Source organism: Peromyscus californicus, unplaced genomic scaffold, assembly GCF_007827085.1.
Source record: "Peromyscus californicus insignis strain IS unplaced genomic scaffold, ASM782708v3 Scaffold_13__1_contigs__length_99412109, whole genome shotgun sequence".
NCBI classification, from domain to species: Eukaryota; Metazoa; Chordata; class Mammalia; order Rodentia; family Cricetidae; genus Peromyscus; species Peromyscus californicus.
This window is the reverse complement of record NW_026294424.1, coordinates 12,631,653-12,650,829: the sequence shown is the minus strand read 5'-3', so window position 1 is coordinate 12,650,829 and position 19,177 is coordinate 12,631,653. Positions and strand designations below refer to the sequence as shown.

Here is a 19,177-nt window from a genome sequence, read left to right as displayed (position 1 = left end):
AAACAGCCTAGATGTTGTGCAGAGAGCTGTACCCGGGAGTCAACATCAAACTGAACTGAATGCCCACTGCCAGAGGAAGCTAGAACCCAGCTTTCTGCAGGCCAGCCGGGAAGCTGCTCAGAGGGACGTTTCTATGCATCCTCGTCACACGGAGCCACGAAGGAAGATGAGGAATAGTTGTCAGAGAACAGAGTTGCAGACCATTGTAACTGCTGGCGTGGTAAGCATTCCAGGAGGCAAAACTAGGGCCCAGCTTAGAAGCATCCTCATAGCCAGTGGACTAGGTAGCATCGCTAGGCACAGCCCACAGCTGTCCACCCAGGAGTCATGGACTAAATGCTCCTGTACTCAGGATGCTACTGATGACTTGCAGTTATCTGCTCAAATACATTTTTCTTTGCAATGAAGGATTTAGTGAGTGGGCTTCCAGGAATAGGATTTACAGTGTTCTTGGGCTCCTCTTTCAATATTTTTTTATTAAGTGATCTCCATTTGAGAGGGCCTTTATTAGTCTTTTAATCAAGTAAATTTTAAGATGAACTTAAAATTTGTGCTAAGGATTTTGCAGCATTCAAATGAGAAGTGTTTTTATTTTCCTTCAAAAAAGTTCTTTCCTAAAACTGCATTGTGCTCTGGAAATAGTTGTGGGATTTCTTTCCCTGTTGGCCCAAAAGTCAGAAGGTGAGAAAGTTCAGGAAGGAAAGTAGGACGTTAATCTTGTAGGAATGGATTCTATTACTCCAGACCTTTGCTCTCAGGAATCACAGAAAAGGATTCCTTAGGAAAGTGAATACAGAAGGAAAAAAGTCAGTCTGGGTACACTCACCTGTGTCAAATCATAGGCAGAAAGTAATGTTAGATACACACACACACACACACACACACACACACGTACATGCATGTACATGCTCACATACACACAGGTGTGAGCAATGAGTTTGGCCTATTTGTATGAAGTGCACATGATAGAAAGTGACTTTGGATTAAATAAGATAAAAACACTCAAGGTGTAAGAGAGGCTGTCATGGGAAGGTCCCTGATAGGCATTCTATACTCGATGAATCATGTACTAGTCATTGTCACATCCAAATTTCCAGTTTTCCTTCAAAAGGACAATGAAAAGTCACCATTTGTATCGTAGGAATGAAGCCAGAAAGCTGACAGGAAAGGCTGCTGAAAGGATGATACAGTCATTTGACAGGACACCAGCCACCTCTGGGCTCAGACAACCGAGTCCTTCATTGCTCTCCACAATATTAGATAACGTGACTTCCTAGAAAGAAGTACAGTCCCCAAAGGGTCAGATAGAGCTCATTCAAACGCCTGCAGAGAGCAAAACACTCCAATGCCAAAGAGCCATGTGGAGCAACAGATACAGGAGTCAGAACAACACACAACCCACTTCTGTCCTACCACTGGGCAAGAGGCCTGTTCTCTGAACATCTGAAAGCAAAGCCACAGGCATCTGATAGCACAAGGAGTGTCTGGACTTGGACAGAAAAATCGAGGCATTGTCCCAAAAAAATCAACAGGACCCTTCTACAAATTACTTATATTTTAACCATATCTACATACTACCCTTCAATATAAGACAATGAATCCATTTAAACTATTTCCCTTTAAGTTCTGGATGCTGGGATTCTCATGTTGAGCTATAAATCTATGTGTACATTGATTTTAGAAGAAGAGTTATTTGAAGGGGTAGGGGTTTCTGTGCAGTCCCTACTACGACTTGGAATTTTCTTCAGGATTTAAATATAACGTACAGTTGTTGAGAACTGTCTCTGGGGATTACTTGTGAAGTGTCTGCAGAGAGCTGTATCCCCAGAGTGAACACCACATACACAAGTGCTTGTGTGGATTAGCCTCTCGATTTCAAGGGAAACACAAACACCCCTGCTTCCCAGTGGGGAGTGTGATTCCTGGTCACATAGGAGTCGCAGCAGTTCCCTGGGAGTTTATGAACAGATGGGATACCTACACACTAAAAAAAGAAATGATTTGGCCATCTCTTCACTCACTCCTTCATACTAGATTTAGCTTCCTCCTCAATCTACTTTTTCAATTTCTCTCTCAAATGCCATGCTCCTTCCCCAGTCACAGTGACTAAAAGCTTTGATCCTTTCATCCTTGTCCATTTTAAACTTACGTTGACTATTTTACTTAGGAAAAAAAAATCTGTTATTTGCCATTTCTGAATCCCATTGTTGATAAAGACAGTCTTCTATCCAATCTTCATTCCCTCCCAACTGAAGAATCTCCTACCTTCTCCCTGTAATTGTAACAGAAATATGCCTAACTCCTAGGGCACACTGGCTAGGACACAGAAATCCAGAGCCTCAAAGAGTCATCCTGAGTAACTGATGCTTGTTTTTTGTCAGGCTGGTGTGCACACAACCTTTTGAGAGATGAGGAGTTCAATTCCATGCATGGGAGAATTCCTTGGCAACCATGAGCAGTGGTGGTGGCTGCATTCACGGCAACCACAGGCATCTCAAAAGGTAGATGAGCCTTTCATTTACTTTAGTCTAATAGATGAAATTCTATCTAAACAAAATGTCATAACCAGTTTGTTGTATTTCTACACCTTCCAAAAAGTCAACTCATTTTTCTCTCCAGAGGATCTTCATAACACAATCATTCTCGATGTTCAGTAGCAAACACTGGAATTTGATCTGCCTACAGCATGCCCATGCTCAAAATGTATTTGGGCTTTTGTTTGTCTAAATACTTTCTAAAATATGAAGAAAGGGAATTGCATTACCTTTGCTAAAGTTCTTTGTTTTGATGTGTTTGTCTTCACATCTTCAACTTCATTGGGAATTTGTACTCCAAAAGACCAACCTCCAAGCCTGTTAGGAGTAAACATGATGTTAAACCAACCCAGGATACCAGGACTTCTACTAAAAGGGTGATTTAGAACCAACATAGTAGTTCCAGTCATCTCAAGATAGGAGGCTACTGAGCAGGTCTGACCCATTGCATGACCATACAGATTGAGACACTTGCTGATGAGAATGATCTGGCCTCATTCTAGCACTCAGAGAGAATATTGCTTATGGGGAAGGAATGGCTTTGGCTCACCATGCTGGAAACTGTACTTATTAGAACTTAGCAGAAACAAACACTATGAACCAAACTGGCTGTGACTCTTAGCACTCTGTTTTAATTCCTAGGCACCCCTCACCCTTCAAAACCACTATTCAGGATGACTTGCCCCAATGTAATCCTACAACCACTTGGCTTGACTGTCCTGCTCTGCACCTTTCCTTCACCACTTACAGCTTGCCTCACTCAAAAAGGCATCACAGAACTACAGTTGGGTATTATCCTAATACCTTACACTTCCATCCATTATATGAATTACCATGCTGAGTTTTGTAATCATTAACTTGCTGGTCTGTCTTTCATGCAGTTAATGAGTTTTTCCTGGGTGAGAATTATGTAACTTTATCTCCATGGGCTGTATGTTATCTTACACTTATTAAGCTTCCCAATAGTTGACATCAGAAATAAAGGTACAGTACATTAACATTGGCTTCTCAGTCTCTGGATGTAAACAGACTGAAGAACAGTCTTACACCATAGCATCCTTAGTGTAAAAATTAAGGAATAGGGAGGTGTTTCCATCTGGCAAAACTGAATTCTTTCATCCATTTAGCAAGCATGGACTGGGTATTTCTGAGATGCCAGGCACTATTCCAAGTTCTGGGCATATGACTTTTACCACATCACAGTTAGGAAAGAAAAGCATAAGTTGTAGAACATATTTAAGGATGCTAGGAGGGAAGGAAGCAATAGAGATGCAGGCAAACCAGAGGGCAAAGGAAGTCAGTGCTGAGGGCAATGACAACATACTGACCTGGAAAAGGAGAGAAAGCAAATTCAAGGTGGTATAGTATCCTAGCAACATGGAGAGCCTATGGGGTGTCTGCACCTATGAAGCAATGCAGTGTGTTTTGGGAACTTGGGAAATCTAACAGGATAGTTGTGGTGGTTTGAAAGAAAATGACGCCAAAGAGAGTGGCATTATTAGGAGGTGTGGCCTTGTTGGAGAAAGTGAATCACTGTGGGGGCAGGCTTTGAGGTCTCTTTTGCTCAAGCTTCCCTCAGTGTGACTGTCAGTCAACTTCCTATTGCCTGTGAGATGTAGGAATCTCAGATATTCCTCCAGCATCATGTCTGCCTACATGCCACCATGGTTCCCAACATGATGGTAATGAACTGAACCTCTGAAACAGTAAGTGAGCCACCACAATGAAATGTTTTCTTTATAAGACTTGCAGTGGTCATGGTGTCTCTTCCAAGCAATAAAAAACCCTAACTAGACAATGGTAAATGCTGCTGACATTTAAAGCAATGTGAAGCTACCATACCTGTAGTCACCTCCTTTGGCTCCAAAAAATTCAACACAATTTTTTTCCAAAACCACAAGGAATTGTAAGACATTGTTTGTTGTCAGGTTCCATTACTAGGTGTTACATAGTAGAGGAAATTTTAACCAGAGACCATTATTTCATTGTGCTGCTAGCTTTTCTGCTTTACTCCCTGAAGTAGCAAAACTGCCCCTGGCTCCCCTGCCACTGCCACTGATGAGATCTCAATTGATACGATTTCCCCCAATGCTTCAAAGCCTGAAAGTCAGCAGTGAAGAATCCGATTCGAGCCTGCAGCGTGGCTTTGGGATTCCTATGAACACCAAGGTGTGTCTCGGACTTTTGAGCTTTAATGTACATTAACATTTGGAACAATGGGTTTTTCCCAAGTGCAATTGACTCTCAAAAGTCCATGGACTCTGCACATCTGTGGGTTCAATCAGCTGCAGGTAGAAAATACTCAGAAAATAACTGTGATCACATTCAACATATATAAACTTTTTATTCATCATTATTTTCTCATAGCGTTTATACTGTGTCAGGTATCATAAATCATCAAGATACGACTACAGAATGTGAGAATGTGGGTGGAGTTCTATGGTAGTTCCATACCACCATTTTATATAAGGGACTTAAGCTTCTGTGGATTTGGGTACCCTCTGGGTTCCTGGAACCAGTCCCTATGACTGTGGAGAGACAAATGTAATTCAAAACAATAGGCAAGATCCAGCACCAGTTTTGTACACACCTTGGTTTTGCAGATGGCAGCAGCAAGTACTCTTCCACATCATAGCCTGAGAGGTTGAGCAGCGTGTGTCCCAGGCAGTTGGTGAGATATGGAGCCCCAGCATTTTTACTTGGACACTTCTGTAATTGTTTTCAAAGACATAAAATAGAAACTTTTTCAGAACCCACAATCAGCTTCCTGACATTACTCTAAACTAAATGTGACTTTTCCTAGCTTTTAATTTTTAATAAATTATCTCCAGCCTTTTAGACATTCTGATTTCTGAAATCTCTTTGAGAGCCTCCTGCAGTCAAGGGTTTCAAGAATTCCACTGTGACCTGTGCTGCCAATTATATCTGAGGACTTCAAATCCTTTTTTGCTTGTAAGTTTGGGCAGATCTGTAGAAACTAAAAAGGAAAGATGTTTTCACGGGCATGATCTTTCATTTGAAGAAGCTACAAGAGTCAGAGGCAACTAGTAGGAGAAAGATAAGCAGGAGAATTCAAAGGCCTGTGTTTCTTTCATATGTGTTAGATGCCAAACTCAAAGAGCCTGCTGGGGATTTACTCAAGTCTACATGATGAAGTGGCCATCAAATGTGGAAGGAGGGAGTGGTCGACCCGATGATCACCATATGACTGCCATCCTGCTGCAGAGTTCAGACTAAATGTGCTCTATTTCTACTTCTGGGAGAGCAGGTTTGGAGGATATAACATGTGAAAGCAGGAAAATTGTCTCTGAATGTTTTATTCCAGCTTTGCAAGTTTGTTTTCCCTTCAAAACTGGAATCAAAGTACCCTGCCTGACCTAACATATGGGTTTGTTGCTCAGTTCCTATGTATGTGTAAGAACTATGGCAGGTCAAGAAGGTCAAACAAGCTTATGATATGACATGGGTTAGCTAGCAAGAAGATTAATTGCCAGAAGTTATGGCTTAAGCAAATTCCCACATACGTAAAGTTTAAAATCTCAAATCAAAGACACCGAGAGCAAAACATCTGCTGATAGAGGCAGTAGCAGGTGTAGGGGACATTAGACAGCTATTGGTCACAGCCCCAAACCTTCCAGTTAAACAGAAGAGGTAAGTTCACAGGCCCAGTGCGCATGCTCACTGATCAAACCATGCATTGTATACTTGAAAACAGCCAAGTATATGCTAGTCCTTCTCAAAGCTCTTTAAGAAAGTTTACTGTGGAATGACTCAGTAAAGATACTTAATATGCTCATTCCTTCAGGAATAGCTTGCCTTCCATAACATGTGGAACAATCATGCTGACCATCACAAGTGCATAAGATGTCCACTTAGCACTTAAAATAGAAGGATAAATAATTCAACCAAATTCAAATACCTTACTCACAGATTCAAATGAAAAACTTTAGAGTGTCACTGCCTGTGGTATTTCTCTCTAACTTTCCCTATGACTGTGAATCAACATGTATCATTCTAAAATGCAATCTGTATTTTGATGAGTGCCTGGCTAAGGAAATCAAAGTTTTATGAGGCATTCAAGCCCCATAGAAAATGTATTTAGCCTCTTTTTCTAACTCTTGTGTATTTTGTTATCTACAAATACACCTTCTGCAGTCAAATGTTCTATCCCTGAACTATATCCCCCAAATATACCTTCTATAGTAAGCCTAATGATGATTCCCTAAATGTCATGTTCTTGTTCATGGAATCTGGCAATGAAACCATATGTGGCAATGTGTGTGAAAACTGTCATTAAGTTATATGTCTCCATTGGAGGAGTCATTCTAGGAGGTCAGGGTGGACCACATTGGCATTACTGGTGTCTCTATAAGATGGAGGTAGGTTCAGAAGATAGGATACTACAATGTCATACACTGGAGTTGTGTAGTCACAATCCAACAAATGCCAGAAGATAAGATGCAGATTCTCCTGCTGGAGAGTACAGTAATTTCAGACCACACCAATGATTTCAGATTCTGCTCTAGGACTTGTGAGGATAAAGTTACTTATCTCAGCTACCCAGCATGTAGCAAGTTATGGCATTAGTCTGAGGAATATAGCATTTCTCTGGAGTTTTAAACAAGGCCACATCCATCCCTGATGGTAGGGTGCTGTCCATATTGTAGCTGTTATTCACCAGTGCTCAGAATGAAAACTTGTTATTCATTCTTTAGGACCTACAAGATTTCCATCACCATTGGAGATTTCATAGTAGTGTCACTTCCAGACAAGAACTGGAACTAACCCTGGGTTTCTAGACTTGGAAAGAGCCAAGATACAGTGAATATGCATATGAGGAAATCAATGTGGACCCAGGGCTTCTGGATGGCAGAACTTATAGGGGATAAATATTGTGCCTTCTGTTAAACACAATTACTGAAATCAGCATGATCAACAGAAGTCAGAGAGCTAACTTTGCATATATATCTGTTTTCTGCATGATTTCCCATGTGCCTAGAAGTAGCCCTAAGGAGCAATTCCTTGGAACATTTATGATCATATCTCAACTCCCTCCCCTGGGGTCCTTTGATCTCTAATGTATGGACTGGTATTTCTCAAAGTGTATTCCAGAGAACACAGAGGACACAACAGAGAGAGAGAGAGAGAGAGAGAGAGAGAGAGAGAGAGAGAGAGAGAGAGAGAGAGAGAAGAAGAAGAAGAAGAAGAAGAAGAAGAAGAAGAAGAAGAAGAAGAAGAAGAAGAAGAAGAAGAAAAAGGAGGAGGAGGAGGAGGAGGAAGAGGAGGAGGAGCAGCAGAAAGCAGCAGCAGGAGGAAGGGGAGGAGGGAGGGGGAGGAGAAGGGATAAGATGGGGATTCTTTAGCCAAAGTGTTTGCTTTAGTCAAAGCATATTGCATATTCTCCACCCTGCTGCCAATTCAAGAGGAAGCCTTGTGTAACAATTTCTTAGACAAACAACAGCAATGCTGTTTTAGTCACCATTCCTGAAGCATGTTTGCCCATAGAGAGTGCTCATTTGGCATCTTTCTTTTCTTGTATGCATATTACTGAAATCTTATATTTCATGTGAGTTGGGCTGAACTGGAGGCCATAATACCGTTCGGATCATTATTCATTCTCCCTATCCCCTTGACACCCTATCTAATCCTAATAGACTTGTGGTAAGAAAAGCCATTACTGTAAAAGAATGACTAAATCCAGACTCAAGAGCAAGAGCTTAGAGCACAAAGTTACAGGTTTCATGATAAAATGGAAGAACTGAGATGAAGAAAAATAAAAAAAAGACTTTTGGCCAGTGCAAAGAAGCAAGGCATGCAGGCGAGTTCTCTGACCACAATGGTAACATGGAGATGTGCACTAACCTTAAGGCCACCAGGCCTCACAGTCCCCAATGTGCAGCTGCATTGTTTTGTCTCTTTCCTGAATTTTGTCTATGAGAAGAAAGCAGATGAAACCTTCCAGAAGCCAATCAAGCTGCTGGAGAGAATGGAGCCCATGGACCATTAAGTAAAAAAGCCTTGAATGTGTTCTCCATGTGGTCATCTCCTTTATGAATGATCAATGAAGATCTCTTTCTTTTCCTCCAGAGTCCTGGCATTGTAGGCAGGACCACCATGCCTACGGTATGCAATTCTGAGATCAAACCTCCTAAGGCTTTGTGTGTGAGAGGCAAGCACTCTACCAGCTGAACTACATACACCCTTAGCCTTTTAAAAGGTAAATTAAAATTGCCACATTTGATGGCTGGTTGTAGGGGGTCTATGCTTTCATTAATCATCTTCTGATATTTCCTCTGAGATGTACTGCAACAAATTTTCCAAATAAATTTCAATTTGTTCTCCTTCATAGACAAGGTAGCTATGGCCTTCACCTCAAAAGCAGAAAATCTACTTTCATATATTTTGTGTGCATCCATCATATTAGGAATCCTAAGTAGTATCTTAGGTTTGAATATCTAGTGCTCAGAACTTGAATAAAATTATGAAGAAAGCCTTGAGGTCACCCTGTCATGAGATGTGAGGAGATTTCTCCCAAAGGGGAAGTCTAGCTTCTCATCTCTAACTGAAGAGGATTCAGCTGCTCCACGCATCCCAGTGGGGATTGTAATGATTAAGAGGCTTCAGCAGGGAATAAGTAGGCAGCAGAGTCAGTGGGAGAGTTATAGGTATGAGCAGGGAATGAGCAGGCAGCAGAGGCTATAGAAGAACAGAAAGAATCATGTTCACTGTAAGGGATGAAAACTCTCCCATAAATAGCCTTGTAAGTAAATATAGACATTAAGAGACTTGCAAAAAACGAGGATTAGGCAGGTGGAAGCAACTCATCTTTTTTAATTTGAGCTTTATACTTCAAACAGTGAAGGCACTTCAGAAGCATACCAGGCAGCCGCATGACTTCTGGAATTCTGGGCCAGAATAAGGGTCCCTATGCCAGCTTGAAGAATTTCTCCTAAAGAACAAAAGGGAGAAATAAAAGACCTTTTGATGGAAGCAAGTTCCACTATAGTAGAACACAGTTCACAAAACAACCCCGCCTTGCTGCTAAGGCAGAACTCTGGCATTTGTTTTCACAGTGTGAGCCGCTAATCTGATGACAATGTTTTGTGATCATGCCAGGATTTCATGATGTGACATGGGGATTAGCTGGCTGCTCACCCTGAGCATGCTATGGGGCTCAGTGACTTCCCAGAGCTGGGGCTGTTGGTGGACCCCAAGACTCTCAGATCATAACCAGATACCAAGAAGCAAGTAGGAACTGCTAATTAATTGCATTAGATTGACCTGTTAATTTATTTCTGTCATGTCATAGTAACTTCATCATTTACAGAAAAGCTACATTTAAATTTCCACCTAAGGACAGATTGTAAGAGTTAATGAATAGCAATGAGTAAACAACTCGTCAATTGTTTCCTACATTTACTTATGTATTTATTAGTGTCTGTGTGTGTGTGTGTGTGTGTGTGTGTGCTAAAATGCATGTGTGAATGGCAGAGAACCATTATGGGAGTTAGTTCTTGCCTTCCACCATGTCTCAGGGGATCAAAGCTCAAGTCTTTGGGCTTGACTGCAAGTACGTTTACCCACTAAGCTGTCTGGCTGGCTGTAGAAATGCTTTTGTGTTCTTTCTCTCTGTATATTTTTATTCTTGAGAGCCCCAGACATTGAGTTTTTTTACAATTTTAAATCAAATTTTACTTTAATACAGATGGTCTGAATTGCTCAAATACTGGGAGAGAAGCTAAAATTACCATTTACTAACCCACAGGTACCAGTTAGATTTTTTACCATATCCTCTCCTCACCTTGCTTTTCAGAATCTCAAACAAGGGTAGCAGCTTTAAGAGCTTACACCATTAGTGGATGGTCACACAGCAGAAGGGCTGGCCTGCTGAGTTGAACCCCAAGGCCAAGCTCTCTGTATAGGTGTGTGTGTATATGTGTGTGTGGGGTGTGTGTGGGGTGTGTGTGTGTGTGTGTGTGTGTGTGTGTGTGTGTGTGTGTGTGCCAATGGAAGACAGATGGCATGCATGATGACACTATGTTGGAAAAGCCAGTCCAATGAAAGGATACTTGTCAATTCTGTTAACCGGGTTGGCAAATAAAATTTCCATACAATTTTCTAAATACTGAAGGTAATAACAGACTTTATTATTATTATTATTATTATTATTATTATTATTATTATTATTATTTTAGAATTAGATCATAGAGGTTCCAGTTAGGGATTCCTAAGTTAACATGGAAACAATGCCTAAGGGAGTTGCATTTTTTAACCAGGTGGCTGTAATCTAATTACTTTTGCTTTAAAAAAAAAGTGACTCTGCATCTCACACCCTACAGGTCCTTTTTGTTGCAGTTGACTTGGATGACAGGTATTAAGGGCTGTGGAGTAGATGTGGCCTCTCCTACAGAGCCCATGTGTGGCAAAGTCTGGTCTCAGAGCCGTGGTGTTGGGAAGGTTATACCATTTGAGAAGGGAGTCCTAGTGACAGGTCATAATCACTGAGGACCATAAACCCTTGGAACGGACTCATATTGTTACCATGGGACTCAGCCAGTGAGGGTGCAGACTATAAGCAGAGGTAGCCTGGCCCTGCATCTCTGACTAGCTCCCTTGCCATGTGTTCTCTTTCACATGCAACCCACCATTGTCAAACCAACCATCATGCTGCTCACCAGAGCCACACAGATGCTCATGCCATGTTCTTATGCTGTGACAAAACTCTGAACTGAATAAACCTATTTTTCTAAAGCAGTATCCAGCCTCAAGAATTTTGCTATTGATGGAGCAGTAGGACTCCATCTTAAGATTATAAGCCATCTTTTGTTTTTGTTTTTGTTTTTGTTTTTTTTTGAGGCAGGGTTTCTCTGTGTTGTTTTGGTGCCTGTCCTGGATCTCGCTCTGTAGACCAGGCTGGCCTCGAACTCACAGAGATCTGCCTGCCTCTGCCTCCCGAGTGCTGGGATTAAAGGCGTGCATCATCACCGCCTGGCTGATTATAAGCTATCTTGTTACAAGGTCAGAATAAGTTCATTCCTGTTTTCTGTAAAACTTAAGTTTGACCACGTCTTAACCCATTTTCTGGAATTTGACATGTTCTGTACACTGTGCCCCAACCTCTACCCTAACAAGATGTTCTCCCAAATAATTTTTGAGATGTTCTGCTAAGTTACCACATACCAAACACTTTTGGAAACCACCTAGCCTTGCAGTTTTGAGCCTATAAATTTCTCCTATGTTTGGGGCTATTTTCTCAAACCCCATTTTAGGGAGATAGCCCTGTCTGACAGAAAATAAGGCTTGCTTAATTCAACCAAAAATTTTGGGTCTTTGGTCTTTACTGTAGTTCAGTAGGATTAACATTATAGCCGTGGAAAGGGGAGTGATACACCTTTGTATCATTTAATGAATTGTTTCTAAAGTCTGTATTGCCCATTCTTAATCTTCTCTTATTTTTTTAGCTTCCTTTGATAGAGTAAAAAAAAAAAAAAAAAATCCCTGGGATTTGAATGCTAATCCATGATAATATTTAACAGATTTTAGTTTTTTGAGCATCTCAGCCTCTAACAATTTTTGTATTCAATGATTTTCTGTGAATCTCTGTGAGCATTCCTAAAAGAGACAGGCAGATGAAACTGCCCATGAGGAGTCAGACATGGCTTTGTAAATTTCCTTCTAGACAGTAGGAACCTAAATAGACTTTGAGTTCTCAGAGAATATCCCTAATGTGTTCTGTAGGACACAAACACAATGATGCTGTTTCTGAGTCAATGGGCTTTGAACACGGTCAGGGGGTCCCTTACATCTGGGCTGAACAGGACTGTGCACTATATGGATGCCTGAATTTTTTAAGAGCATAAGATGCATCTTAAATCGCAAAGATGGACAGATGCTATAAGGACTTCCTTCCTCCTCAAAAACAGTGTTCTGAGATATGTACTTGCTTAAAGGGGAAGGAAGCACCATGGGGGTTATCCTGCTGTGGAGTGAAGGTTATTTCTGCAGAAGTGCAAGCACACTGATGTCAACAGAGGCAGACAGAGGTTGAGTAAGCTGTCCAGGTCACGTAGCCAGTGAGGGTGAGATCTGATTGAGGCAGCCTGGTATCCAGGTGTGGTCTTCGCCTGCACCTAGATGCCTCAGATTCATACTCTGTACTTTCTACCCCCGATCTTCACAGATGAGCTTGGCCAGAAGTGGTGCCAGGCCTCAGGAACTACTCTCACCACCAAAGCAGGCTGCTGGCTTACCCTGAGCACCAGCTCTGGACAAGGAAGGGAAGTAGAGACTGGGTGGGGGGCACAGGCATCACTGTAAAGGAAATGAGCTTGTGAATATGTTCTGCCATTCAGAAGGCATTGATTGAACCTGGGTGTTTTCTTTTTTGAGAGATTAGATTTTAAAATTGTCCTGTTTTTTGGCTAATCATTCTTTCCTTGATACAACATTAGGCCACAGATGGATCCCATGTGCTCCTGATTCTGTATGTGTGTTTTACATCCTGTGTGTTTTTATTACAGACCAGAAAATGAAACCATCGCCGCCGCCGAACCCTTCACAGAATAAATCACTTTGTGTTTCAAGGGAAGACTAAAGTGAAACAACATAATTGATTTTCTCTTAATTCTTCCACACTGAGACCATTAATAGTTATCCAGTCTCAACTAATTATCAGCCTGACTAATGGGCAAAACACACCATCATAAACTAGGAGACATGTTCCCAATTTCTTTCTCTTGAGTTTCTATGCTCATCACTGAAAAAACAAACATGTAGCATCCAGGACACTACCATGGCTTCTAACTCTAGCCTCGTTTGCTCCATTTGTAATTATAAGTTTCTTAGAACAGAGTCTTTGCATTCATCTTGGCCCCTCTAATAACACTTGATTTTCAGTAGATCTTCCAAGAATAAAAGTTAGGAGAAATAAAGCAAGGGAACACGTTTGAAGCAAGGCATGCCTTTGTAGGGGTCAAAGGCCAGGCATCCCCCTCAGTGTTATACACAGAGCCCAGAAAAGCCTTATTCAAAGCAGTCAGCACATATTGACAGGCTGGCCTCTCATTTTTAAATTTCAATGGGTATATAACCATGATATGCAATAAAATTGTGTGTGTGTGTGTGTGTGTGTGTGTGTGTGTGTGTGTGTGTGTGTGTGTGTGTGGGAAGGGGACTCATTGCCTTCAGTCACATACAAACTAGTGACTCTCACCAGACTCCTACATAGAGGTCCAATCCAGTGGTCACACAGGTGGCCCTGGGTAATCTAAATTGGTCACAAAAGAAAGCCAAAATTCACAAATCTGGGAAAAGGACAGGTAGGGAGGAGAAGGGTTGACTGGGGGGGGAAGGAGGATGAGATGGGATTAGAGAAAAGAGTAACCAGAATGTGTTTTGAAAATGTATGAAATTGTCAAAAAATTAACAACAAAAAATTGAGAATTTAAACATGCAAAATCTAAGTCAGAGTTCTAATTTCATGGGTTTGAGAAGCTATCTGGAGGAAGAAGGTGATGTCTTTAACTGTAGCTAATTGTTTTGAGGTCATCACTTAAATGCAACACGGACTTTTGTAAACACTGATCCCATATTTTAAACACAGATTTATGTTTTTACCTCATTACGTCTCATCAACATGATGCCCCAACATGAACTGAACAACGATAACACCAATAGACAAACCAAAGATGACAGGGGGAAGCTCTCAAAGCCTCAACCCTACTCAAAGAACTACAGACAACTAAGGACTGCTGAGAGTGAGAGAAACAGTCTTCCCAGGGCAGAGTGCATAAGTTGGTTATCTAATACCAAATGGTCAGCCCTGAAAACAGGCATACAAGTAACATTATACAGACTGAGTATGTAGATGGATTTTCTTTGGGCTGCCAGCTCACAAAAAGACATCACAGAGACTTATTAATTATGAAAGCTCAGCCTTAGCTTAGGCTTGTTCATAACTAGTTCTTATAACTTAAATTAGCCCATATCTTTTAATCTATATTTTTTTAATGTGGTTCAGTTACCGTTACTCTGTACCGTTACTCAGAGGAGGCCCATCCTGCTTCCTCTGTGTCTAGCTAGAGACTCTGCCTTTCTTCTTACCAAGCTTTCTCTGTCCAGAAGTCCCCACTATACCTCCTGCCTAGCTACTGGCCATTTAGGTTTTTATTAAGCCAATCAATCATAGTGGCATATCTTTACAGACTATAATCAAATATCTCACAACACTGAGTAGGTCATATTTAGGAACATATCTACATATACATATATGTATGCAATGACAAATAATGAAAACAGAAGCTATGAATTTGAAAGGGAGGAAGGAGGGGCAAAGGGGAGGACATGGAAGGGATAAATGTTGCAATTATATGATAACCTCAATGATTTTTAAGTAAATTAAGAAAAATAGGCAAGCAGCCACTTATCCATAACACAAAATAGCAACATTACAATTCAGAGAACATGCAACAAGGAAAATAAATGCAGAGATTGTTCAAGGCATTGGGGTAATTGCAAATAGACTGTCATGAAGTTCTAGCTTTTCCACTTATTGGTTTGGACAATTTATAAACTTTTTCTAAAGTTCAGTTTCCTAATGTAAGAGGAGAAGCTGTCTATCGTGTATCTCAGGGTTTGCGTGGGACTTAAAGGGACCAGGAGAAGCAAAATCACCCTGGAAGCTGTGAATTTCAATGGCATGAAGAGTGATACCCTTCCAGGCATGGAGGTATACACCGTTGATCCCAGCACTGGACAGGCAGCAGAAGGATGCGGAGTTCGAGGTCAGGGTCAGCTAAGTACTAAGCTTGTATGAATTTGCCAGGTACCATGACACACATTCCCAGGTTGGTCTTTGCAGCAAGCCTGTTATTATTCAATTTACCCACAAAATAGGTATGCTAGATGAAGATTCCTACTACAGAAGAAAAACAAAACTTTCTAAGCATAAATGGCATGTCTGGGGTTACACAATTATAGAGGGGGTCATGGCAAGGCTATGGGTAGAGACAGTGACTATTTTTTCATTTTGATTACTGTAGAAAAGCTGCTGTGATTGCATTTGCTGATTTGTATCAAACTAGTAAATGAATCAGGGAAAGTGTGGCATGTAGAATATTGTTTGGCTATAAAGAATTAAATCATGTAGCATTGTGAGTAGAACTACTTGTGAACAGTGAAATAAGCTAACACAAAAAGAAAACTACCACATCTTCTAAATAGTTAGGTGTGCACATGTGTTACCTATTAACTTAAAAATAATGCTAATATGCATAAGTTTTCTCTACAAAGCAAATAACAGTTAGCACATAATTCATGCTTAATTGCTATGTAAGTCCTTTTAGCTTTGCATTTTCTCATGTCAAGTGAATACTACTAATAATACTATTTTTTGCAGTCCTACAGAGCACATGTCTATGAAGGGTAGAAACAGATAATTAGGCAATTTATTTCTGGACTTTCCACACAATGAGACCCATTAATTAGACCCACTGATGTCCTACCTATTAAGCTGACTTTTGCTCCATGTAGCCTAATTTGGAACATGGACTAACCCATCCTGGAGGGGAGTAACACTCAAGTCTCCCATGCTTTGGGTGTTGGAGTCTCTGCTGTGAAGAAGGCAACAGATACTTACAGCTGACCATCAGCACAAAGAGGATCCTTATCTCCAAACTTTCGAAGAAGCACCTGGGCGAGATCCACGCCATGGCTCCCACTGCTGTTGATGGTGAGGAAACAAAGTGCCATTAGGAACTCCCAAGGAGAACAGCAGACCTTCACCTTAATCAAGCTGATTGGGCTAACACTTCCCAGAGCACCAGAATAAAAGCTAATTTCCCAGTGCTTTTGTGGCCATGAGGGAGGATGGAATCAAGAAATGTCTTCAAGCACAGCTTTTGCTGCCACACACATGTATTTGAATGTGTTGTTAGTCAAAGCACATTATCTTTTAGGTGTTTTCAATTAATTTTCTAAGCATTTCCACATATTTTCATGCGTTTAAAATCAAATTCTAAAGGCTGCCTAATATAATGTCATATTATGTTAATTTATTAAAATCAGTAAAAGTATTTTCTCCATGCTGGAGCTCAACTTGGAACAAATATTCATCCTATTACACAGTAATACAAAAATGCAAACCTGTATTTACATCCTTTGGTTTCTACATGTCCTTGAATCATACTTCCATAGTAAGAAGTCTTCATCACAGAATTGGGCCTGTGCTTAAATGGGTGATGGTGTTTAGTTTTCTGGCCATAGGTTTCAAGTCTATTTATAGTTCAAGATATATACAAGGTCAGTGATAATGCACTGTCTTGCCAAAGATAGAATCGGCAGTCATACATCCATGTCATTTTGAGGGAAGATAAAGAAACAAACACTAGAAAAAAGTTCAAGTTTTGTATATCAGCTGTAAGAAATGTCTGGAGTTGAAGAAATGTTAAAGAAAGGATATGCCAAACTTAAAATTGTAGTAATTGGTAGTGGGATTCATTTCAATTGATTACAATTCAGAATTGGAAAATTTATAAAATATAAAAGACTTTTAAGATGGCAGATAACATGCAGATACAGTTTGATAGAATGTCAAAGGAATAAACTGGGAAAAGTTGATAACATTAGTCTGAAGAGCTCTGGTTTCAGTAGCAAAAGGGAAACAGGAACTCTTACAGAGCAGAACAGGATAGAAGTCCGAAGTCCATCTAGGCGTGATTGGCCTGCTTTGTGGAGCTCTTTCCTCCCAGTGACAGAGAGGATAACAGCTGATGGTGACTAAGCCATGGCTTAAGACAGAAGATCTCAGAAAATCACTCTGTGCTTCCAATAACACACATTTTAAATGACGGAAACAAGAAAGAAGAGGAAGAAAAGGCTTGCACACTGCAAGAGCATCAGCAGGAGAGGAGGCCCGAAAAATCCTTTCTTCTCACTCAACCAGAGTAGTGGTATAATGCCAGTTTTCAATTTTAATTTAATTTATAATGTTTATTGTTTTGGGAGTCATGCATATCATGAGATGGAAATTTATGGGAATCAGTTCTCTCCTTCCATCATGTGGGTTCTGAAGATCAAACTCAAGTCACCCAGCTTGGTGGCAAGTGCCTTTACCCACTGAGTCATCTTGCTAGCCCTGTGAGATTCCAGTTTAAAAATTCCTGCCAGTCTGAATCAGAGGCTTGGCTACCCTAGACTCTCCTTGAATCTAAGAGGATGTGAACACATGACAAATACAAAGAGAACACATGAATGAAATAATGAAGTCAATGTGGAAGTATATAAAGTTAACTTTATGGGGGGGAAACGTTGACTTATTGAAAAAAAATACACTGACATGGAAATGTAAAGTTCAATAAGTCCAATGAAATTTCTGTGGGAAGCCTAACAGATTGGATCAAAAAGAGGGGTTGTCAAAGATTGAATACAAAGTAGAAGAAATGGAACGTTCAGACAATTATGAAGATAATAAGGTATAAACAAAACATGAGATTTGAGGACACAATAAAAAGATCAAACATATGAATCACAGGCAGCCTTAGAATGATGTGTTTAAAACTCTGAAAGACAAAATACACAAACATATGTTACTATATTCAGCAAAACTACCTGCAACAACTGAGGAATTAAAAAAAAAATACATTCCATGATAAGTAGAAACTAGAAGAATTCATAGCCACTAAGGAAGTCCTACAATGATTCTTAAAGAACTCTTTCTGAGCAAAGGGAAAGATGGACAAATTCATGAGGCTACAAGAAAAAATAAACTGTGATAGAACAGAGGTTAATCAAGTGAGGGTCAATAAAGTACCAAGCTCTACCAAAAACAAAATGGCAGTGATTAACATACACCTTTTAATAATAATTCTGAATGTACAGTGTCTCCATTCCCTAAACAAAATGCATACACTAGCAGATTTTGTTAAAAATGAGGATCCATCTATTTGTTACCTCCAAGAAATGTAACTCATCATCAAAGACAAATATAACCTCATGGTAAAAAAATAAATAAATAAAGTGGAACAGGAATTCTAAGCCAATAGAATAATAAAGCAAGCAAGGGTCACTATTCACATGTGACAAAACAGACAACAAAATGGACACCAAAAATTAGTGATAAAGTAAGTTCATACTAACTAAAGAAACAACCCAGCAAGAGGTTATTTCGATTCTAAATGGATGTTCAGTGAACCCTGACACACACAATTTCATAAAACAAACATTGGAGGTAAAGACATAGGTTAATCCCAACAACTTTAATACCCATTACTCACCAATAGATGGGGTATCTTATCTATAGAGAAACCTGAGTTAAACGACATCATAGATCAAACAACTGAGCATCTACAGAATATCTCATCCAAATGCTGAGAATGAACAGCATAAGCAGTATATGGAATTTTCCCTGAAGTAGGTCATATACACAAAGCAAGGCCTAGTAAATATAAAAAAATCATGAAACAAATTATTGTATTTTATCTGGTAACAATTAGGTAAAACACACCAGCAATAGCAAAAGAAACCACAGAAAATGCACAAACTCACAGGATTGAACAACACACTACTTAATTAGTAATTCATTAGAGAAATCAAGGAGAAAACTCTTTAGTCCTATCATTAAATGAAATTGAAAATATAACATATCA

General features: G+C 40.1%; 1 protein-coding gene across 1 annotated transcript in view; it reads right to left on the bottom strand.

The window, feature by feature from the left end:
* Positions 1-19,177, bottom strand: part of Abca13 (ATP binding cassette subfamily A member 13) — a 446,515-nt gene that overhangs the window by 138,231 nt on the left and 289,107 nt on the right. Inside the window, exons 44-47 of the mRNA XM_052734499.1 lie at positions 16,171-16,254; positions 9,414-9,483; positions 5,125-5,243; positions 2,765-2,852 (exon numbers count right to left, since the gene is read on the bottom strand). Coding sequence (XP_052590459.1) covers positions 2,765-2,852; positions 5,125-5,243; positions 9,414-9,483; positions 16,171-16,254 — 361 coding nt within the window. The remainder of the gene's footprint in view (positions 1-2,764; positions 2,853-5,124; positions 5,244-9,413; positions 9,484-16,170; positions 16,255-19,177) is intronic.